Source organism: Chelonoidis abingdonii, chromosome 2, assembly GCF_003597395.2.
Source record: "Chelonoidis abingdonii isolate Lonesome George chromosome 2, CheloAbing_2.0, whole genome shotgun sequence".
NCBI lineage: Eukaryota > Metazoa > Chordata > Testudines > Testudinidae > Chelonoidis > Chelonoidis abingdonii.
This window is the reverse complement of record NC_133770.1, coordinates 268,090,223-268,115,351: the sequence shown is the minus strand read 5'-3', so window position 1 is coordinate 268,115,351 and position 25,129 is coordinate 268,090,223. Positions and strand designations below refer to the sequence as shown.

General features: G+C 41.7%; 1 protein-coding gene across 3 annotated transcripts in view; it reads right to left on the bottom strand.

Moving 5' to 3' along the window:
• The window catches only part of OXR1 (oxidation resistance 1), a 542,358-nt gene that overhangs the window by 99,093 nt on the left and 418,136 nt on the right, over positions 1 to 25,129 (bottom strand). For 2 of the 3 annotated variants that reach the window (XM_075063184.1, XM_075063186.1), the window contains exons 3-5: positions 15,188 to 15,295; positions 13,826 to 13,939; positions 6,114 to 6,266 (exon numbers count right to left, since the gene is read on the bottom strand). In XM_075063184.1, coding sequence (XP_074919285.1) covers positions 6,114 to 6,266; positions 13,826 to 13,939; positions 15,188 to 15,295 — 375 coding nt within the window. Of the gene's footprint in view, positions 1 to 6,113; positions 6,267 to 13,819; positions 13,940 to 15,187; positions 15,296 to 25,129 lie in introns of all 3 variants that reach the window. The other variant, XM_075063185.1, reaches the window with a different exon arrangement.

Sequence of the window (25,129 nt, the reverse complement as noted above, 5' to 3'; positions counted from 1 at the left end):
TCCTCCAGTGTAGTGTAGGTGTCTGTACAACCCAGTGTTTGGGGCATTCTGACAGTCAGGACTGATGGCTAGGATGCATCTTGGGAAGTTGTAATGGGGCAGTCTTTTGAAGGACGGGCCAGTACAGAGTAAAAATCAGGTCCAGCACTTCTGGTTGGAGGTGGTTAGTGTCAGTCCTTGTGTTTCAGAGCTGAAGCCATTCACGATGCTGATTGATCCATTTTCTTATAGGCTTTACCCTCCAGCATGGGGATCTTTAGAGGTCCTAGAGCCATCAGATCTTCACACAAAGGCCTGGATATGCTCAAGGAGGGATCCCTTCTTTTATGGGCAGATCTGGACAAGGATCTGTCTTTGCAACTATGAGAGTGCCTCTTACAGTAACTCCTCACTTCACGTTGGAGTTAGCTGGGGAGCGGGGGTATGGGACCAGGGCTGGACTGGCAGCCCCCGACTCCCATCAGCTACCCTAAGTTCCCTGTGTGGCAGCTGCCCAGCAGGCTATCAATTGTGGAGCAGTTCTGCTGTCCCTCCCCTCACTACCATGTGCTGCTCCCAGGAGCCTTCTGCTTGCTGTGCAGAGGTGAGGAGGAAAAGGGGTGTTACTGTCAGGGTGTCTCCTTCCCCCTACTCCTGTACCCTCTCTCTGCAGAATGTGGGGGGACATGACAGGGCTCAGGAAGGAGGGAGCTTGCTGGCAGCAGCTGCTGTCTCAACTTGCTGATCTACTTAAAAATGAAATGTACTTAAGAGTGCAGTCAGCATATTTTAAGGGGCAATACAAGTCTCTCTCACACAGACACACATCGTGTGTGTCTCTGTCTCTCTCTGCCATGCTGTCTCTCCTCCCTCCATTCATGCTGCCTTGTAGAGTATGAGGCTACATTAACAACATGTTAAGCCTTGAGGGCTCGGCCGAGTGCTAGTTCATCATTTAGCAGCAAAGCATTTCTTGGGAAATATCCCACCCTCTGACTCCACCACCTCAACCAGGCTTCACAATCATTGCTGTTTAAAACTTGTGGCAAAAAAGAAAAAAAATCCATGAAACTTAACCCCCTCCCCCATTTACATTAATTCTTATGGGGAAATTGGATTTGCTTAACATCATTTTGCTTAAAGTGACATTTTTCAGGAACATACCTACAACATTAAGCGAAGATTCAGAGTAGCAGCCGTGTCAGTCTGTATCCGCAAAAAGAACAGGAGTACTTGTGGCACCTTAGAGACTAACATTTATTTCAGCATAAGCTTTCGTGGGCTACGGCTTACTTCTTCAGATGCATAGAATGGAAGACACAGACAGGAGATATTTATACATACAGAGAACATGAAAAGCTGAAAGTATGTATACCAACTGGAAGAGTCCAATCGAGATGAGCTATCGTCAGCAGGAGAAAAAAAACTTTTGAAGTGATAATTGAGATGACCTACAGAAGGTATGAGGAGAACTTAATATAGGGAAATAGAATCTGACATCAGGAATCATAACATTCAAAAACCAGTGGGAGAACACTTCAACCTCTCTAACCACTCAGTGACAGACTTGAAGGTGGCAATTTTGCAACAAAAAAACTTCAAAAACAGAGTCCATAGAGAGACTGCTGAACTCAAATTAATATGCAAATTAGATACAATTAACTTAGGTTTAAACAGAGACTGGGAATGGTTGGGTCATTACACTAATTGATGAGTCCTTGGGCTTAGCAGCTGTAGACTCTGCTCCTGAGCAGTGTCCCTTTTGAGCACAAGCTTATCTGATTGGTCCAATATATTGGGAGGGGGCAGGAGGGACGACAACTCTCTAGCTCAGATCAGAGCATGGCCTCAGACTTCCCTGTCAGGTGTTTCCTTAATCAAAGCTCATGAGCTTTGTGTGTTTGCAATGGAAATGAGCAACAGATGTTGCACTTTGCAGCAATAAATAGTAGAGACAGCACTGGCAATCATCACTCACAGAGAAGGAGCAATGGCAGGAGACAGTTCTTGAACCTGGGACTCTGGGCTTAGTTCCAGACTATAGGGAGGGGGTCCCCCTACACGAGGAGAGCTACTGCACATGTGGTGGCCTATGGACACAGCTTGTTAGAATCCCCAGACTCTGGCACATGGCATGCATGCACACGTACATGTAGAATACAAGGACCAGCACTCAGAGAACTTTAAGTTAGATAAGCACACACATCTAGATATGTCATTAGCGAGGACGCAAAACAACCCATTTCTTCAACATCTCTACCCAAACTCTAATTCAATAAGAAAGGTTCATAAAAGCAATTCTGGTGGAGCAACACACTGAACAAGAGGGAGACTTTCAGTAGTGCCTAAGGGATTTAAGAGTACAAGTTAGCTAGACTTGTACTCCTAAATCCCTTAGGCACTACTGAAAGGGACTCTCTTCCATCGCTCAGACAACAGAAGGGAATTCTGGTTCAATATGGAGAAATAAAGATTTTATTAGAACAAACCACCTATCAACTCTGAAGGTTTCCCAGTCAAGTAGAGGTGGAGGAAATGCTTCAAGATGCCAAAAGAGAGAGTTTAGAATTTAGGGTAAAAATACCAAAGAGCAGAACGTAGAAATCTAGAAGCGTAGACTTCAAAATAAATGAGAGGCTTGAAAAGTTCATGATTAAGGCTACGATTTAATCACAGGTATTTTTAGTAAAAGTCACAGACAGGTTATGGACAAAAAATCCTGGCCAGTGACTTGTTCATGACTTATACTATAAAGACCCCAATAGAATCTGGGGGGAGGGTAGAATGGCTGGAGGGGTGGTGCCCCAGGGGGGAGCCCGCAGCACCTGGGGGAGGAGACCATGGCACCAGTGGCCGGGGAGGGAGCCTTGAGGGGCTCCCCAGCTGCTCCTGCCAGAGAGTGATTGTGAGTCTGAGTGTGTTGGGGGTGAGGAGGTGGGGTGCAGGGGGCCAGCGGCTACTTCAGGACAGTCTTCAGGGCCAGCTGCCTGGGGCCACCAGAACAGCGGCCAATGAGGCTGGCACTGGACGTTGGTGCTGTCCCGGCTGGCTGCAAGGCCACCCAAGAGGCTGGTTGCAGAGCCGCTCCAGCTGCAGCCACTGTGGCTGTCCCCAGGAACACCAGAGCAGCGGTTCCCAGGGCTAGCTGTTTAGCTGGCCGTGGGGTCAGCCACACTGGCTGCTGAAGATGTCACAGAGCCCTATTCACGATGGATTAACTTCACAAGAGGACAATTACCTAGTGATCTTTTTAAACATGACCACAAACATGTGAATTGTTTCTGTAAACATGCCTGTAACATGGACTTTGGTGGGCTGCATGGCCTACTCATTAAAGTCCACCCACTCTCTTGAGGACAGTGACAGGGGAGCCTGAAGACCACCTCTCCATCAGATCCTGACCAAGAGACCTAAGACGGTTAAAAGTGTTTGGCCTCTGAGTTACCCTCTCTGGGCTACTTCCTACTACTGCTTTCCTCCCTCAGCTTCTGGCCCCAGATAAGGAAAAAAGAAAAATGAAAAAGAAACCAAGCCATCAGCACCAGCCAGGCTCAGCATATTATTCTCTTCCCTCAGAGAAGCTTCTCGGCCCCTTTGTCAGAAGACTTCAGGGTAGGTCTGTACTCCTCCTCTCTAATTGGATTGCTCCCTATTCAAACCTCTCTCTCCAGTTTGACCATGCTCTGCAGGGCTATCTGTGCTCAGTACCATCTTTTAACCCTTTCCGGCCCACTGTGGGATTTGTGTACCCTATCACAATGCCCTTATCCCTTTCAAAATAGAAAAAATGTATGTCTATAAGAGGGTTGGAGAGGTAGATATTTTGGAGGGTAGGGATAGGGTCCAGAGTGACCTAGACAAATTGGAGGATTGGGCTAAAAGAAATCTGATGAGGTTCAACAAGGACAAGTTTAAAGTTCCGCACTTAGGCTGGAAGAATCCCATGCACTGCTACAGGCTGCTAAGCAGCAGTTCTGCAGAAAAGGATCTGGGGATTACAGTGAACAAAAAGCTGGATATGAGTCAACAGTGTGCCCTTGTTGCCAAGAAGGTTAACGGTATATTGGGCTGCATTAGTAGGAGCACTGCCAGCAGATCGAAGGAAGTGATTATTCCTCTCTATTCAGCACTGGTGAGGCCACATTTGGAGGACTGAATCCAGTTTTGGGGCCCCCACTACAGAAAGGATGTGGAAAACTGGAGAGAGTCCAGCAGAGGGCAACAAAAATGATTAGGGAGCTGGGCACATGACTTATGAGGAGAGGCTAAGGGAACTGGGCTTATTTAGTCTACAGAAGAGAAGAGTCAGCCTTCAACTATCTGAAGGGAGGCTCCAAAGAGGACGGAGTTTAGCTGTTCTCTGGTGGCAGATGACAGAACAAGAAGCCATGGTCTCAAGTTGCAATTGGAGAGATCTAGGTTGGATATTAGGAAACACTATTTCACAAGGAGGGTGGTGAAGCACTGGAATGGATTACCAAGGGAGGTGATGGAATCTCTATCCTTAAAGGTTTTTAAGGCCTAGTGTGACAAAGCCCTGTCTGGGATGATATAGTTGGGGTTGGTCCAGCTTTGAGAGTAGGGTGTTGGACTAGATGACCTCCTGAGATCTCTTCCAATCCTAATTTTCTATTATTCTATTACATGAATCAAAGAAATAAAGACCAGCAAGGTAACTGGGTGATCTTTAGGGAGTAACTTGAATAAAGAAGCAGGAGTATTTTTCCTTTTGAATGGAAAGTTCATAACCAACACCTGCAGTTCTCACCTCTTCCACCTGAGAGTATGGCAATTTGAAAAACGTACTTTAGAGAAACCCAAGGAAAAGCTAATAAGAGCTCAAAGAGATACCCAACAATTTTGAGTCCCACCTATGAGAGGAGGACCAGGAGTGAAGTAAACCTCACTGTGTACCACACTGGATTATGAGCAAAGACAGCTTTTTTTTTGGTACGCTGAATACAGGTCCACACTATGAAAATTTTGCCAGCATAGCTAAGTCATTCAGGGATGTGAGGAGGTGCAAACTCCCACCAACATAGCTGTGCTGGCAATGGCAATAGTACTTAATATAGATGCAGTTATACTGGGCCAAACATGCTAGCATACATTATTTCACTCAGGGACCGCTGGAAAAAGACTGGCAGAAGTGCAGTTCGGCCTGCATCAGCTGAGTCCACACTAACAGTGCTTTGCTAATACACTATACTGGTATAGCTGTAGCAACTAAGTGCTCCTAGTATAGGCCTGGATTGAGGACTAACAGAAGCTTTATCTATAGCCCAGCAGGCTGAAAGAGCATACTGAGAAAACAATCAAAAAGACTTTGAATGCAAGCTGAATGAGTTGCCTCCATTAAGACAAAGCACCTCAGACTCCCCAGGACTTGTTGATCCACTTCCTAGATCCAATAATTTCTGGTGACACGGAATTCTTCATTAGTGGACTTACCTGAAGGCTTTGGAGGAATATCGCAGTTCCTAGTAGATCAATCAGTTGCCTCCAGCATACTTGGAGAGAGCTCCAATGCTTGTGAACTGGGCTAAAGCTTATCAGACTTTGGGACATTTGCTTCAGAAGACATGCTCTAACCATACAAGGGACTTTTTGCTATACTTGGGATACTGCCATTGCATATGAGATTTTAAATTTTTTTTAATATATTTTATATACCACACACACACACACACACACAAAGTGGATGCAAAGACTATTTATAATCCTAACAAACAAACTTAAACCCTAAATTTTAAGGCAACAAGAAATATGTACTTAAAGACAAGTACATATATACTGTCATCAGAGTCCAACTAGGAAGCCACCCTTAGGGACTGCTAGTATGGGAGGGTTATACAACCTATATGTCCTTAACGTACATGCAGTCACCTTACAATGTTGCTACAAGGCAACCTGTCCCAACTAGTTGCATTATAAATCAGTTCTCTTGATTTGCAGAGGCTAAAGAGTCTGAGAATATAGAGAAAATGCTTAGCAAAAATGTATGAAATAAATAGCGGTCTATTACAATGAAGTGAATTACTTGTACTTCACATTTTACAAAAAAAAATAGAACTTGAAAGTTTATCTAAAAACATACAGAACGGTTTAAGAGTTAGAGTGAGGAGTTTAAGTACCTTGCCGTAAGTCATGTACTTGCAATTAATTTTGAGAAATTTTTCAGTAAATGCTTCTTCCTCCTCTGATGTGGATGATACCACTCTTGCAGGACGAAAACATGCATAACCTGGTGAAGCACCTGCCTCTTTTCGTTGGAGCCCACCTGGATCCTACAAAAGGAAAGGCATTGTTTTCCAGAGTACAAAAAAAAAGAACACTCTCCTACGATCCCTGTACATTTACGTATGCTTCACTAGTTTCTTAGTTCAACATTTAGAAGTCATCTACTTTTCGTTCCAAGAGCATTTGGCAAAAAAACAACTCAAATCATGGCTCCCTATACATTAATTTGAAAAACAGACCAGATATAAAAGGGCCAATATCCTCAACTAATGGAAATCAGCACAGTTCCACTGAAGCATTACTTGACTTCAGTGAAGCTATGTTGACTTTTACAACCTGAAGACCTGACCATAACTATCAGGCAATGAGAGCAGACAGCGTAGTATTTGAAATGCCCATGTTGCGCAAAAGGTAGCTGAGAAGGAAACTGTGTGTATGATTTCCTTCTGACTTCCATGTCAAAATAAAGTAATAATTGTATGGCCAAACTCTGCCCTCAGTTACTTTTCTGCATCACAAATGAACAAAATGGGAGATCACAGATGTAAGCCAGAGATGTGTTTGGCTCACGGGATCTATATATAAAACCAGTGAAAACAAAGCTTGACTTTCAGATCCAAGTCTGAGGTCGCAGCACTTGCAGTTAGGAAAAAGACGGTGTAAGTCTTAATAACTAATCACATCTGCTACAGAAGTGATTGACATAAAAACATGGAACCGCACAGTGGACAATTTTTTAAATAAAATGGCAGCTTAGGACCTATGCCAGGACAATTTCTTAGGGCATATATAGAGAAACAAGATGGGGGACTCTGTTTCAAGCCTACATTACTCTTAAAACAAAACTAAAAAACAAAACACTGGAAAATACTCACGTTTTAAACGCATTTTTGGCAGAAAAAACCTGCTATTTTCAGTTACACTGACTAGCAGGATATTTATGCTCTAGGACAGGGGTCAGCAATCTTTCAGAAGTGATGTGCCGAGTCTTATTTATTTAAGGTTTCACATGCCAGTAATACATTTTAACATTTTTAGAAGGTCTCCTTCTAGAAGTCTTTAGTATATAGCTAAACTATTGTTGTATGTAAAGTAAATAAGGTATTTAAAATGCATAAGAAGCTTCACTTAAAAATTAAAATAAAAAAGCAGAGCCCCCTGGACTGGTGGCCAGGACCCAGGCAGTGATTGTGCCACTGAAAATCAGCTCACGTGTCGCCTTTGGCACACGTGCCATAGGTTGCCTACTCCTGCTCTAGGACTTCCATCTTCACTTTGGTTCTCTGCTATCCCACTGTCAGATCTCCATTACTACTACATTTAACTAGTGGTACCATATAGCACAGAGGTGTGGCAGATGGTTATCTAGCTGTCAGTTCATTTTGGTTTTTCACCTTACTTTAGGGCTTGTCTACAGTTGGAAGGTTATCTAAATACATAGTTATTCTAGAATACTCTAGAACAGCAATTGTAAAACTACCAAGTGTTGGCAAGCCCACAGGCTAAGTTTCTCAAGGCAGAATTCTTCTCTCCCCTTCCTCTCCCCTCTCCCAACCCCAAATGCCATGCATCTTTATGGCACTGTATAAAAACCCCTCAGTATCAGTTCTCTCCAACTCAGAAGAGATATCGTACACTGTTCTCAATCATTTATAGTTATTTCTAGATCACATTTTCACGAAGCAAAGCAAAATTAGATTAAACAGTGATAGTGGGCAAATGAGACATTGTAGGAAAGGTGGGTACAAAGTAGGCAGACATGCTGGTGGAAAAATTTTGCATTGCTTCCAATTACTGACATTTCTCCTCTCTGATAATTAGTTTAAAACTGCTGCTCTGAAAGATCTTTTAAAGTACTAGATTCATAACTCGTATTCAACATTATCCAAAGTGGCATTTCAAGTTTTCAGAAGCCATACCATCTTTGTTAGAGCCTCTTTTGCAATGGTTTATCAGATTGGTAGATAGGAACCCACATACACTGTGTGTCCTTGTGCTGGAAGGGCAGAGTGCAATCCCAAAGTAGGTTCTCATAAGCATGTTTGAATATAAATATTAGCTTCAAGACACATTGCTAGTATGTACAATATAAGTCACAACTTTGCAGAAAGCTGCAAGTACTTGATATAATTAAAAAGTAGGCTGATTTATTCATTGTAATGTTGAAGAGTGAGTCTGTGCAAGTCACGTGGAAATTCACTCCCTCCCTTTTAAAATATTGCTTAATTTTTAAAATAAGCCTTCTGAATAAGATACAGACATTCTAACTGGTAATCCCAGTTCAAAAAACCAAAATGATCACAGAATCCACTTACGATGGATAAGCTAATTGTTTTTAACAAAGCCTAGTGATTACAGTACCATTTGACTCCCATGTTCAGAATGAGCAAATCATCTCTCAAAAACAAGTAGGATAACAACTGTTTCTTAGCACATACAGGACATTCTGACAGTTAGCTTTACAGTTGTGTGTTCTGATGAGTAGGACACAGTTCTTTTTCTTTCACTTTTGAGTGATTTATTTCTCAATCTGTCTGCTGAATTCATCTCTCTATTCTAAATTTTCTAAAACGTTATTCTGCGAAGGAATAAAAAGTTAGGAATGTCTTTTAGTAGATTTTCCTTTAGTTTTACAGTATTGCAGAACTTTCAGTTTCCTAGAGAGGACCATTCATGACTGCATAAAAAAGAGTAAGGGGACATAAGAATTTGATAACTGGGAGGAGGGTCTGCAGCCAGAGAGAGGAGTAGTAATAGGAAGCTAAGGAGGAGGATGAAGAGGGTCAGAGCTTTGACATTCACGGGAGAAACTGAGGTTTTGACAACTGAAAACTTTGTCCCAGAATTTCACTTTTAGCAAAAATTAAGATTCAGAAATTTAAAAACTGCTTCTGTTGCTACCAAGAAATCTGGCCAGTTCCCACTACTATATAATCCTTCATCACTCGTTATCAGAATAGAACTATTAACCAAATCTTAGTTTTGCCACTTTGCTTCGTTTTCTAATGGAAACATGCACATGTATTTTTGATTTCTATATCTTTATTAAATATGTACTAAAAATTTCAAATGGAATATAGTCCCTATCTACGTTAAGTTTCAGTCAAACTTTGATAAGTTTTCTAGTACAATATGTTTAAGCAGATGAAAAAGTTTATGAATAAACTGAATGATTCACCTATTTGGTGATACAAATTATGTATAAGGTGGTGCAGACTTAGGTCCATAGAGCTTGACCATTTGTACTTTAGGCTACATTACTGATCTGCTGTGGAGCAATATTCATGGTGTGGTGTTTCTGTGTGTGTTAAAAATAAAATAAATAAAGGTGTTGTATTGGATATTGGAAATGAAAGCAAGATTTCAAATAAACTACTAGAAATTTTTAATTCTTGCATATTGTTTTCGCAAATACATGAGGCTCAAGTTATGCGTGTGACCAATACAAAAGTTAAGAAAGGTTGTGCAATAGTGGAGAAGTGGCTGATTCTCTTAACTGTAGTTTCAGGTTTTTTTATTTTTAAACAGAGAATTTTTTTAAGAATAAATACTGTTCCTTTACCATAAAAACGCTGTTTTTTAGAGAGAACTGATCTTATGGAACACCATCCCTGGAGAATACGCACACCTGTAACAAGTGATCTTGAAGTCTCTTCTAGACAACAGCATCTGTTTTATGCCACTCGCCATGACAGATCTGTCATGCAGACTTCTAAGAGATTACAATGATATAATCCCAACCATCCATAAATTCTTTCCACTATGTCATGAATCCTTTGTAAAGAGACTCCAAAGAAGACGGAACACAAGCAGTGAGCATGTATTGATATGGCAAATCACCTTGAAGAATCACAGTAACTTTCTTCTTTGAGAATTGCCCATATGGAGCCACTGTCTTGGAAAGTGGACAGATAGTTGTGATGGTCCATGACCTGGGTCTGATGAACATTATTTGAAGTGACAGAAGACTGACTGGGTGTCTAGATGTCAAACTGAGGGAGCAATGCTGCTTAACAGTGACTAACATTCTGTGGAAAAGGGATACTTATAAACTAGATTTTCAGTGGCAAGCTAGTTTCAGCCTTTACATATTACTGACATCCGAAAAATGTAAAGAGATGGAAAAGATTGTTAGTTTCAATGAGCTGTGGATCAAACCATATATGAATCAGTTAGTGAAAATGACAACTGATCTATAAAGGTCTCTATCTGAACCAACTGAAGTACAAAAAACTCAAACAAAACAGTACTATATTTACTCCTAGGGGAATTCTGTACACAGTATTTTAAAATACTGCAGATTGTCAAAATAATACAATATAATCATGCCAGTATCAATTATTTTGTTAATTAATTTCAAAATCTCTGTCAGCAAGTACGTGTGTAACAATACAGACCAAAAAAAGATTCAGGTAATTTTTTTTTTGACAAAGATTCCTTACAAGGCATATTAATATGGAATTTTGAGTAATTCATTTAAATTACAATACAGAACTGTATTTCCTGCACCTGTCAGAAGCAGTGCAAAGGCTTGGGGGAGTCAGGGGTAATGGAAGAGTTGAGGGAGAGGGAAGGAGCCTGGAGTGAAACTGGTGAGCTGTTGGGTGTGGGTGGGAAAAGTACTGAACAGGTTTATTTTGGGGGGAGGGGCAGGGGGTCAGGATTGTTAGGGAGTTTGGGAGCCTGAACTCAAGCCTCTCCCATTCAGGCAGGCACATCTGCCCCGATCCCTGCACCCCTCATCCCCATGGGTCCCTGCAGCCTCCTCCCTGATCTCATGTGTCCCTGCAGCCCCTGTCCCCTGGTTCAACATTGTCACCCCACTAGATCCTGAGCCCAGACCCTAGTCTGTCCCTCCCACTCTGAACCCCAGTGTTTGACCCCACAGCAGCCCTGTGTGCCCCACTCTGGCCTAACCTGTTTCTGTGGGCAGGGTGCTGTGATGAACTTCTACTCCTGCAGGAATGCTGCAGCACTGAGCATACACAGAATTCCCCCCCACCCCCACAGAAAATACATTCTGCCCTATAAATGCTGCAGTTCCACTTTCTGCTCCCCAGAGACTGCTGTGGTACCAGAACAGCTGGCTGTTTTCATGCTGCTGGCTATTCTGCCACCACAGCAGGCCCTGGTGGGAGAAAGGTGGAACTGCACCACTTCTTGGCCAGAAATGTATTTTCTGCGGAGAAAAAAAATTCTGCAGGACACATGAATTCTGCACTTCCATAGTCACACAGAATTCCCCCAGAAATAATTACAATGAAGAAACTAAAAATTGTTTTGGGTAACACAGTTTAGGAATATTACATGTAGGATTTTAAACTTGCCCATATATCTTGAGTATAAAAGTCCAAATAAGTTAATTAAAACAAATATAAGGTCACTCGTGTCTCTACCAAAACTAGTTGGTTTTTTTGAGATTATTTACTCCTGGGGGAATTCATACCTTCCGCAGATTTCTTGGCTCCAAAATGGGGGAAGCAAAGAAATCTGTGGGGAACACATGCCTCTTCCCCGGCAGCTTGGGTAAACCTGCTGGGAGCAATTGGCAGCAGAGAGCAGATCACCACTGGGAGAGGGTAGGGAAGGAGAAGGGAGGCTGAGCAAGGAGAGAGTTAAGGGGGCGGGACTGGGCGCGTGTCTGCATGCGAACGAGTGAGAGACACTCACTCTATCCCTCTCGCTTGCTGTTGCTGCATCCCGGGCTTGGAGGCATAGGGCTGTGTAAAGCAGGCTCTGTCCCTGAGGTAGAATAGAAATGTAACAACTAGGCAGGCAGGCTGCTAACGTTCCCATTGTTAGTTTATTTTTCCCATTCTTAGTCTCCTTGCCATAGTGGTGTAAAGGAGCTTTATTGTAAATGACAGTAACGGAATCCTCAGTTAGGAAGGTCTATGTGCTTCCTCCTTTTTTTCCTGTGCCAAAGAGGCACAATCAGGTTAGATTACAGCTCAGGATCTATTTTACTTATACATTTAAAAAAAAAATGAAGGACGATTAGCAAAAAACTGTACGACCTTCATGTGTGAAGTCTGAACAATGTAAAGTGACATTCTACTGTACAGAACACCAAAAACCAAATTCAAAGTAATGTAATTTAAATGAAAATCCAGGATTATAACCGGAATACAAGGTATTGGTTACCAAGTACTTTAATTTCATGTATTTAGAAAAAGAAGAACAGTTTTAGTTTTCTTTCTATATGGTAGTTTAAATAAATTACCAAAATAAGTGAAACTGGTGTGATTACATTGCATTATTTTGACAAATAAAATATGCAGAATTTTGCAATTCTGCACGAGAATTTTGCAATTCTGCACCAGAATTTTGAAGTTTTTTTGCACAGAATTCCCCCAGGAGCAATTACTGCATATAAGAACATCAGAAGAGCCATAATGGGACAGACCGAAGGTCCATCTAGCCTAGTATCCTGTCTTCCAACAGTGGCCAATCCCAGGTGTCCCAGAGGGAATTAACAGAACACACAATTATCAAGTGATCCATCCATCGCCCATTCCCAGCTTCTGGCAAAACCAAGGCTAGAGACCTCATCCTGGCTAACAGCCATTGATGGATCTATCCTCCATGAATTTATCTATTTCTTTTTTTAACCCTGTTATAATCTTGGCCTTCACAATATCCCTGGCAAGAAGTTCCACAGGTTGACTGGGCATTGTGTGAAGAAATACTTCGTATTACTGGTTTAAAATCTGCTGCCAATTAAATTTAATTTGGTGACCCCAGTTCTTGTGTTATGAGAAAGTAAATAATACTACTTCCTAATTTACTTTTTCCACATCAGTCACGATTTTATAGACTTCTTTCATATCCTCATTAGTCATCTCTTTTCCAAGCTGAAAAGTACCACTCTTATTAATATCTCCTCATATGGAAGCTGTTCCATGCCCCCAAATCATTTTTGTGGCTCTCTTCTAAACTTTTTCTAATTCCAATCTATCTTTTTTTGAGATGGGGAGACCACATCTGCACACAGTATTCAAGATGTGGGCGTACCATGGATTTATATAGAGGCAATATGATATTTTCTGTTTTATTTTCTATCCATTTCTTAATGATTCCCAACATTCTGTTCACTTTTTTGACTACCGCTGCACATTGAGTGAATGTTTTCAGAGAACTACCCACAATGATTCCAAGATCTCTTTGGTAGTGGTAACAGCTAATTTAGACCCCATAATTTTATATGTATAGTTGGGATTATGTTTTCCAATGTACATTACTTTGCATTTATCAACACTGAATTTCATCTGCCACTTTGTTGCCCAGTCATCCAGTTTTATGAGACCCATTTCTAACTTCTCGCAGTCTGCTTTGGACTTAACTGTCTTTAATAGTTTTGTATCATCTGCAAATTCTGCCACTTCACTGTTTACCCCCTTTTCCAGATCATTTATGAATATGTTGAACAGTACTGGTCCAAGTACAGACCCCTGGGGGGACACCACTATTTACCCCTCTCTGCATTCTAAAAACTGATAATTTATTCCTATCCCTTGTTTCCTATCTTTTAACCAGTTACTGCACACCTCTCATTAAACATGGAGAAGATTGTTATTGCCCTTGAAACACATATACCTACACTTACTGTAGCCTTGTCAAATTCAGCTTCTGAAGATGCAGGTGACAAGGGACTTATGGGACTAAGAGATGGGGAGCTCTCTGCACTAGAAACATATTCTGGGTCAGGAACATATAAAATCTGTAAAGAAATGGAACACAGGCTGTAGTTAACAGTTACATTAAGATTTTCATTGACATTTTGATGCAGATTTGTTGTCTCAAGTTATTTTATTAAATTTGTTCTGCTGGAGTGAATATACGCTTTAGAATTTTTTTTAAAAACACAGATCTAGTTGTGAATTACCAATTTTACTGTCAACACTCTTCTAGCAAAGGAAGCAGTATTAATAAAATCTTCTCTATTAATAGGTTCATGAGACAAAGAATGCATTGACATATCATAGAAACATGCCATATAAAAGAATCCCCCATTGGTTTCCATCATGATGTGTCAAACAGTGTACAATAAAACTAACAACTTGTTTAAAGCAATTCATTAAATGAGTAAATATATACTGGCAGAATGTATTTTTGAGCCTTTAAATATTTAAAATTCTGTAAACCTATATTAAGGCTGACTGTCAGCAGAAATAATAGTGCAGATATTACCCAAGTAAACAGAAGACCATAAAGTAAGAAATTTACAGCATGCCCAGAAACACCAATTCAAACTTGTCCAGTGCTGTAATAAATACTATTATGAATACTTGCACAAAGTGTACCATTTCTCTGGCCTTTTCATAGATTGCTACCAGTCTATTATTTAGAGTCAATAAGATGTATTGCTAGGGAACACATTCAGTGTATTCATCCCACTTAAAAAAAGTTGGTCATCTATTTCCTGATTCAACTCTTTACAACGCATGCCAAAAACTAGGTTACCCTAAATTTATTTGCTTCTCAGATCCATTCTCTTGGGAATGGCATGAATGGTGTTGCACAGTTAGCTTCTGCAGCAGCTGGAAGTAACAGTAGTAGTAAGTCATGCTTACAGCTTTAGAAATGCTACTAGTGCCTACTATTTATCCTATATCCATTTACAAAAAAATAAATTTGTCTTGAACCTGAAAAAGTTACCTTACAATTCTAAATATGCTTGCTTTTATCAGTCTTTCCAAATTTAATTTAAGAGAGACAGTAAAGACTGGGTTAGACTGTGACTAACTCCCACTGGTAGCAGTTACTCAGCTGAGTAATTCAAGTGGGTGTCTGGAGTTCACTAACTCTAACTGAAGAATCCTAAATATATTTTCAAAAGACTGGATGCCTTATAGGTTGAGAGAAACGCATCCCATTATTTTCAGTAGAAGTGGCAGACTAGCATTCTGAACATCTTCCTCTATTTCCACCCCACCCAGCTTATGTTGAGGTGATTAATAGATAATACCTGTCCAGGAACAACTGCTCGGGAAAAAAATTTGTTTAACTGAACCAGTTCATTTGGTGTCGTATCAAATTTCAAGGCAATACTGTTTAGAGTGTCTCTTGATTCAACCTGTATCAATGGAAAGAAAAAAAAAGTTTTAAAAAAGTGGAAACTTAGATGTTTTATCATGTGCAGTTTGAATTTATAAAAAACTTTTGATGACGTTAGTAATATACATAGTGCATGACGACTTTAACTAGTACATTATACTGCATACATGCATGCACGCAGACTGACAGTGAGAGCGGGGCATAGGCCAGTATCAAGGGCCATGCAAGTATGCTCCTTGAAATGATGGTTCCTTCAAAGTCACCAGTCTTACATTTGTGCTCCCGAGCAACCACAGGAGTCATCTTACACATGTACAGCCGAAGGTTCAGACACTAGCCCAAAGGCCAAAGCTTCTGTCCTCTGCTCCAATGGAACCCAGCAAGAAACACAAGAGCCTACGAGACTGGCTTCATGCAGCTAGTGATTTACCTCTACACCCCTCACCCATAAGAGGGGTCTCCACTAGTAGTGTATGCAACCTTTTATTAAGGAAGACTTTTCTTCCTTCTGTTTTCTATTGAAACAGGAGTTAGTGAGTCAGTGATTTCAAGTAAAAAAAAAAAAGGTCTTGAACAAAAACTGAACATTATGACTGGAAGTGGGAATTAAGTAGGAGGAAGAGATTACCTTAGAACAAGTTATTTTTTCAAGCTAGTGACTTCAAAAATAAGGAAAGAGTGGGGTGACAGAAAGAAAGGGATAATGATAATGAAACCTCACTGAGGGGGAACACCTCCAAATAAAATCTTTCGTAGTTTCTGAGAGGCATCAGTAGATTAATGTAATTACTATTACAGGAAACAGATTTCAGTTTGATATACATCTTCCTATCACGATGGAAAGTTATAAAACAAAAAGTGTATGCATTACAAGACAGCTGATGACAGATTGTTACCAAATGTTTGTACAGAAGAACCTTAGAGTTACGAACACCTCAGGAATGGAGGTTGTTCGTAACTTTGAAATGTTTGTAACTCTGAAGAAAACATTATGGCCGTTTTTTCAAAAGTTTACAACTGAACATTGATTTAATATAGCTTTGAAACTTTACTATGAAAAAAAAAACCAAAATATTGCTTTTAGCCATCTTCATTTAAGTGAAACAAGCATACAGTTTCCTTACCTTGTCAATTTTTTTTTTTTTTTTTTTTTAAAGTTTTCCATTTTTTTCAAGTAGTTTACTATAACACAGCACAGTACTATATTTCTTTTTGTCTCAGCTGCAGCCTGATTGCGTACTTCTGGCTCTAAATGAGGTGTATGTGTTGACCAGTCAGTTCATAACTCTGAGGTTCTACTGTGTTCTTCTTGTAAACCCTAATTACTTTTGTAGGGAAACTACTATGTACATTTAAAAGGACTATGCCTTAAATGAGCAAAGGAAATCCAGAATGTTCTAGAATTCCTTCAGACATGGCACCGAGAGTAACTGATCTGAGTGCTAAAAAATTTTTTTAAAGCATTCTTACAGAGGATGGGATGAAAAGCTGAAAACAGGGATTTGTACCAGAAAGATAAAGTTAGGACAGAGATACTTACAGCTTATTTTTAAAAGTGTCATTTAATTAATTTAGACTTGGAATGATTAGGTTTACCAGTAAACACTAATTTCACAGTACAGTAACTCCTCACTTAAAGTCGTCCCAGTCAACATCGTTTCGTTGCTGATCAATTAGAGAACTTGCTCGCTTAAAGTTGCGTAATGCTCCCTTATAACATTGTTTGGCAGCCGCCTGCTTTGTCCACTGCTTGCAGAAAAAGCAGCCTGTTGCAGCTAGTGGTGGGGGCTTGGAACCAGGGTGGACAAGTAGCTCCCCTCCCCCACATCAGCTCCCCTAGAGTTCCCAGTGCAGCAACCGCCAAGCAGGCTATCAATTGCTGGGTAGTTCAGCTGCCCTTCCCCCTGCTGCCATGTGCTGCTCCTGCCCTCTGCCTTGGAGCTGCTCCTGGGATCCTCCTACTTGCTCTGCTGGGCAGGGCGGTGGGGGGGGGGGAAGGAAAGGGGAAGAGGGGTGCTAATGTACTACTGCCCTCCCCCCGACTTCTGTACCTTATCTCCACAGAGCCAGGGGAGGAGGAGAATAGAAAAAAGAAAGATGACAGCACTCAGGATGGAGGGAGCTTGCTGGCAGCAGCTGCTGCCTCAAATTGCTGATCTACTTAAAAAGGCAATATACTTAAGAGTGGAGTCAATGTACTTAAAGGGGCAATGCACATCTCTCTCTCTTTCTCACACACAAACACACACAGTGTGTGTGTGCATCCGCGTGTGCGTCTCTCTCTCTCTGCCATGCTATCTCCCCTCCCTCCATTCATGGTACCTTGTACAGTGTGAGGCTACATTAACAATGTGTTAACCCTTGAGGACTCAGCGAGTGCTAGTTCATCATTTAGCAGTAAGGCATTCCCTGGGAAATATTACACCCTCTTCCATCCTCTGACTTCACCACCTCAACCAAGGTTCGCAATCATCATTGCTGTGTACAGTATTACGTTGTTTGTTTAAAACTTATATTGTGTCTGCGTCTGTGTGTGGATATATAGTTTTTTGTCTGGCAAAAAAAATTCTCAGAACCTAATCCCCTCCATTTACATTAATTCTTATGGGGAAATTGGATTCGCTTAACATTGTTTCACTTAAAGTAGCATTTTTCAGGAACATAACTACAACCTTAAGTGAGGCATTACTGTACTCACTCTCTCACACACACACACACACACACAAAATATTTTCATCAATAATAAAAAGAAAGAAAAATGCTGCTTGAGAATTTAGAGTTTGATTTAAGGATACTTTGTGTGTCTGGATATGCAAATATTGACAATTTGTATTTTAACAGCTACAAAATTTTTTACTTTAATTTCAGCATATCATTAAGTAATTATCTGACCCCCATAGTTGTGCGCAACTGAAAATGATAAAAATTAACATGCTTAACAACAAAACATCAATATGTCAATATTACCAAACATTATAAAATATTTAAAAAATCATTTTTTTCTGCCAAGCTTAAATAAATTTGACCTTCGTTGTAACTATAAATTCATAATTAGTGTTGAAAATAATTTACAACAAACACAAAGTAAGAAGAACTATGTTTTGCCTTACCTTTTGTGTAAGATATATGGAGTTGAAAGGGATAGTTGTAAACTGCTGGATGCCAAGTAATTTTGTTTTAAAAATTACAAAAAATATCAGTTTAAGAGAAATAAGAAATAATAGGTCAGCTCTTACTAACTGTTACTCTGTCAACTCAGGGGTGTGACTCCCACTATTCAGTTACAGGGTTTGTTTTTTTTGTTTGTTTGTTTTCTTGAGCTTAATTAAATAACTTAACGGACACCATGATCAAGACCAAGCAAAATAATTAGTTAATAACCATGGCGATTTTATTATTTTTAAAAGGAAAAGGGAACACAAATAACTGAACATAAAAGATAAAATAATTTACTTCCATTACAACCTTTTCTGCATGTTATTGTGGTGCACTTAAGAGAGACTATTCCTCTGAAGTGTGATTTCCTCTTGGTAAATTAAGACCAAAGTATATTGTTTCCCAAAAATTATTGTGAATCCATTCTTTAGTATATCCTTAGATAACTAGATGGGCAAAATAGCTTTGTTGCAGGGCAGGTGGACCTGTTCGTTATTAGCAAAATAATTAGCCGGTATATAATTGGCAAAGTAAGCAGTCTGAACTACATCCTATGAAATCAAGGAAAATATTTAAATCAGCTACTTAGAACCAGCCATTTAAGGAGTGGTCTTGAGAGGACAATTAACCAATGTTAAGAATCTTAAATCCTATTAAACCCCACTGATTAGCCCACTACCCCCCCTTCTCCTGTCCAGGATTCCATGGTTTAAACTCTTGTAGATAAACAGAAGAAACTGCAGGAATATTAAAATGCTGTTTTAACCTGAGACTAGCAAAATCATGATAAGAGTTTTAAATGTAATCCCTTGGCAGTGTGTTAGTTAACTTCTCTCCAGGACTTGAACATGAATTGGTAAGAAGGTTTCCCCAGGGTTGGTTTCTTGGGTATGATCTGAACTTCAGACAGATATTGGTATAACTACATCACTAGGGAGTATGACATAGCTGCTGTCTCCCATGAAGATGGATTACAAACACCGATGGGAGTGCTCTCTCCCAGCATAGGGCATCTTCATTAAAGCACTATAGTGGCACTACTGCACCAATGCAGCTACACCAATGCAACATTTTAAGTGTAAACTTGTCCTTCTTGAGTCTTTTTTTTTCAAATCTGTTTAGCAGCTTGCTTGTAAAGATAGATAGGATGAGCTGTGGAGTGCTTGCTATCTAAGCAGAATTTCAGAGGGTGAGCGTGGGGTGCTCATTTCAGTCTTTTAAAACTGATAAAGAAAAGTTGTAGTCAGATTAAATTGTTCATAGATTTCAAGGGCAGGAGGGACTGTTCTGATCATCTAGTCTGACTTCCAGTATAACACAGGTCACTGAATTTCCCTAAAACAATTCCTAGAGCAGATCTTCAGAAAAAAGATTCGATCTTGATTCTAAAATAGCCACTGATGAAGAATTCACCATGACTCTGGGTAAGTTGTTCCAATAGCTAATTACTCTCACCGTTAAAAATGCACACCTTCTTTCCAGTCTGAATTTGTCTAGCTTCAACTCCCAGCCATTGAATCATGTTACACCTTTCTCTGCTAGACTGAAGAGTTCATTATTAAATATTTGTTCCCCATTAAGATACTTAGAGATTGCAATCAAGCCGCCCCTTAACTTTTTCTTTATTAAGCTAAACAGATAGACTCAAGGAATTCAGTCACTATAAAGCATGTTTTCTTATCCTTAATCCTTTAATGTTTTCTTGTGGCTCATCTCTGAACATTCTCCAATTTAACATTCTTCTTGAACTGCTGACACCAGAACTGGATTCAGTATTCCATCAGCAGATGCATCACTGCCAAATACAGAAATAAAATATCCTCTACTCCTGCTTGAGATATCCCTATTTATGCATCCAAGAACTGCATTAGCCCGTTTCACCAAAGAGTCACACTAGAAACTCCTGTTCAGCTGTCCACCACAGCCCCCAAATCTTTTACATGATTGGGGGGGGGGGGGAGTCTATACTAAGAATAAGTGACCTTGAAAGTTTGACCTGCATTCTTTGTTCCTAATGTATACATTTACATTGAACTGATTAAAATGCACATTCTTTGCTTCCGTTCAGCTTCCCAATCAATCCAGATTGCACTGAAACAGTGATCAAGCCCTCTTCATTATTTAGCACTCATGCAACTATCAGCGATTACTTTATAGTTTCTTCCCATTTCATCAATAAAAAACGTTAAATAGCATAGTGCCAAGAGCTGAGTGCTGCAAGACTTACTGAAAAAAAGCCAACATTAAAAATCCAACAGGCTCCTCAGCCAGCTTTTTTAGAACTCTTGGATGCAAGTTATCTGGACAGGACGGGGGGGAGGGGTGTTCAGAAGAGTGTCAATTTTACTAGCTGATGTTTAATATCCTCCTGAAATACTAGTGGAATGGAATGAGTGTTGTCGTATATGACATAACACCTGCCCCCCGCATCATTCCCCCCCAATATAGAACAGAAATATTTATTGAATACTTCTTCCTTTTATGTATTACTAATGATAATGCTACAATTTCCGTCTAGTAATGGACTGATGCCATTGTCAGGATTCTTTTTGTTCCTAATCACCTTAGACTCCTTCCTTATTGGTTTTAACTCTGCAAGTGACAGACTTTTCCTTGTGTCCCTTTGCTTCCCTTATCAATTTTCTACAACCCTTAGCTTCTGATTCATATTAATTACTATCAATATCTCATTTCTTCCATTTGTAATTTTTTTTTTTTTAAGTCATAGCTGCCTTCACTGCCCCTCTAAATCAGGTCTTTTTTTTTAAAAAAAAATAAAATAAAAATGAATCAATATGGTCTCCTTCCTCAATTGTAGCTTTTAGAGGATCTAGTAAATTGTTCTTAAATGATTCCCAATTATCACTCACATTTTTCTGATTAAATTCTTCCGCCCAGCTGATTTGCTTCAACTGTTTTCAGCTTTGTGAACTGTCCGTTTTAAAGCACGTATCTATAATCTATATCTCTATATATCTCATTGGTCTGGATTTTATTCTGTTTGCACATTATAAATGTGATCAAATCAATCACTTGTACCTAGAGTTACCATTAATTTTTTATTTTGGTGATCAGTTCCTCTTTAGCTGTCAAGATGAGGTCTAAAATAGACTTTTCTCCCATGTTGAATGCAACACTTAGTTAGGAAGTTGTCATCTATAACATTTGAAATTCAAAGAATGTTTTGGTACTGGTAGCTAGAGGTCTCCTGCTATCAGTACATGTCACTCAAACTGGTGTCCCCCATGATCTCACAGCTATTTTTCTTACACATTACAATCAGGTGTGTAAGGAAATGCTCATCCTATTCCACAAGTATGCTTTGGTGGTCTGTAGCAAACACCAGTATCAAATCTTGTGCTTTATCTGTTAAGACACTGATCAATAAGTATTCAAGATTATTTTCTTCTGAGTTACCAGTAACTCGGAAACAGGTAATACCATTTTTGACATTCCCCATCCCTTTTTGGGCACTCGGTCCTTTCTAACTAGGTTAAAGCCATTGATTTTAACATTCCTGTCATGGGAATCATCCCACCAAGTGTCATTAATATCACCTGGATAAGACGGTTACTCACCTTTGTAACTGTTGTTCTTCGAGATGTGTTGCTCATATCCATTCTAGTTAGGTGTGCACGCACCGTGTGCACGTTCGGAGATTTTCACCCTAGCAACACTCAGTGAGCCGGCAGGACGCCCCCTGGAGTGGCGCCGCCATGGTGCCCGATATATACCCCTGCCGGCCCATCCGTTCCTCAGTTCCTTCTTGCCGGCTACTCCGACAGAGGGGAAGGAGGGCGGGTGTGGAATGGATATGAGCAACACATCTCGAAGAACAACAGTTACAAAGGTGAGTAACTGTCTTTTCTTTCTCGAGTGCTTGCTCATATCCATTCCAGTTAGGTGATTCCCAAGCCTTACCTAGGCGGTGGGGTCGGAACGAGACGTTGCAGAATGTAAGACCGCTGAGCTGAAGGTAGCATCGTCTCTAGATTGTTGGACCAATGCGCAGTGCGATGCAAAGGTATGGATGGAAGACCAGGTGGCCACGCGGCATATTTCCTGTATGGAAACATGGGCCAAAAACGCAGCAGATGAGGCTTGAGCCCGCGTAGAGTGGGCGGTAAGATGGCCAGTTGGAACATGAGCCAAGTCGTAGCATGTCCAAATACAGGATGTCACCCAAGAAGCAATCCTTTGGGAGGAGATTGCCATGCCCTTCATACATTCTGCCACCGCTACAAACAGCGGAGGTGAGCGCCGGAAGGGTCTGGTTCTCTCGATGTAAAACGCGAGAGCCCTGAGGACATCCAGAGTATGCAGCTGCTGTTCCCGTCGCGATGAATGCGGTTTTGGAAAAAAGACTGGCAGGAAGATGTCCTGATTCACATGAAAGGAGGAGACAACCTTAGGGAGGAACGCCGGGTGTGGTCGCAGCTATACCTTGTCCTTATGGAACACCGTATACGGGGGATCCACAGTTAAAGCTTTAAGTTCCGAGACCCGTCTAGCCGAGGTGACAGCAACTTGGAATGCTGTCTTCCAGGACAGGTACAGCAGCGAGCATGTGGCTAAAGGCTCAAAGGGGGGTCCCACGAGCCTGGCTAAGACAAGGTTCAGGACCCAGGTAGGGGCTGGTTGTCTGACCTGGGGATAGAGTCGCTCCAAGCCCTTGAGGAATCTGGAAACTATAGAATGGGAAAAAATGGAACTGCCAGCCTCCCCAGGATGGAAGGTGGAAATAGCTGCAAGGTGTATTTTTAGCAAAGAGATCGCCAGACCTTGTTCTTTGAGAGACCATAAACAGTCCAAGATGGTGGGGACTGATACAGCCTGCGGAGAAAGGTGCCGCTGAGTACACCAGTGACAGAAGCGCTTCCATTTAACAAGGTATGTTGACCGCGTGGAGGGCTTTCTGCTTCCGAGCAGCATTTGTTGCACTGCGGCGGAACAACGCAACTCCGATTGGCTCAACCAGTCAGCAGCACGTAGTCAGATGAAAGGACTGCAGGTCTGGGTGGTGTAGCCTGCCAAAGATCAGGTCCAGGTCGAGTGGCAGGGGAATTGGGTGTGACAGAGACAGGTCGAGCAGCATGGTGTACCAATGCTGTCTCGGCCAAGCCGAAGCAATCAGGATAAGGGGGGCTTTGTCTCTGCGCGTCTTGATCAGAACTCGGTGGATGAGAGGAAACGGTGGAGAGGCATAACAGAAGTGGCCCGTCCATGGACTGAGGAACGCGTCCAACAGGGAGCCCAGGGAGCGACCTTGCAGGGAGCAGAACAGCTGGCATTTCCTGTTCTCCCTGGAGGCAAAGAGGTCTATTTGGGGAAAGCGCCACCTCCGGAAAACTGAATGGAGAATGTCCGGCCGGATGGACCATTCGTGCGCCAGGAAGGACCTGCTCAGATGATCTGCGAGCGTGTTGCAGACTCCTGGGAGGAAGGAGGCTACTAGGTCTATGGAGTGGGCTATGCAGAAGTCCCACAGTAGGATCGCTTCCTGACACAAGTGGGAGGACCGCGTCCTCCCTGATTGTTTACATAATACATGGCCGTTATGTTGTCCGTGAAGACTGCAACACAACGGCCCTGCAGATGGTGCTGAAACGCTTGGCAAGCCAGCCGGACCGCTCTCAGCTCCCGGACATTGATGTGCAGAGTCAACTCCTGGGACGACCAAAGGCCCTGTGTGCGCAGGCGCCCTAGGTGAGCACCCCAACCCATGGAGGACGCGTCCGTTGTTAGGGACACGGAGGCCTGGGGAGGATGGAACGGTTGTCCTTCCACCAGTCGAGGGAGCCTAGAACGTTCGGCGGAATTGTCAGAATGATGTCTATGGCGTCTCTGCATGGCTGATAGACGGAGGTGAGCCAAATTTGGAGAGGACGCATTCGCAGCCTGGCGTGCTTTGTAACAAATGTGCATGCAACCATGTGACCGAGGAGGCCAAGGCAAGTGCGTGCAGAGGTTGTTGGAAAACGCTGAAGGCCTTGGACAAGTGAGACTATGGTCTGAAACCGGTGGGGGGGTAAACTGGCTGCCGCAAGGTTGGAATCCAGCATTGCTTCGATAAACTCTATCCTCTGCGTAGGCACCAGAGTGGACTTGTCTAAGTTGATGATCAGACCTAGACGCAGAAAGAGATCCTTGATAATGGCCACCTGGCTGATGACTTGTGCCTCGGAGGCCCCTTGAATGAGCCAGTCGTCGAGGTAAGGGAAGACGTGTATTCGACGACGGCGTAAGGCAGCTGCGACAACTGCCATACACTTCGTGAACACCCGAGGGGCCGAGGAGAGGCCAAAGGGCAGGACAGTAAACTGGTAGTGTCCATGGTTTACCACAAAGCGAAGATACCTCCTGTGAGGGGGATAAATTGCTATGTGGAAATATGCATCCTGCATGTCGAGAGCGGCGTACCAATCTCCGGGATCCAGGGAAGGAATAAGGGTTCCCAGGGATACCATGCGGAACTTGAACTTTTTGATGAATTTGTTCAGTCCATGCAGGTCTAGGATAGGCCGAAGGCCCCCTTTTGCCTTGGGAATAAGGAAATATCAGGAATAAAACCCCTTGCCCCTTAACTCTTCTGGTACCTCCTCTATAGCTCCGATTGAGAGGAACCTGTGGACCTCCTGGGTGAGGAGTTGCTCATGAGAGGTGTCCCTGAAGAGGGACAGGGAGGGGGATGGAAGGG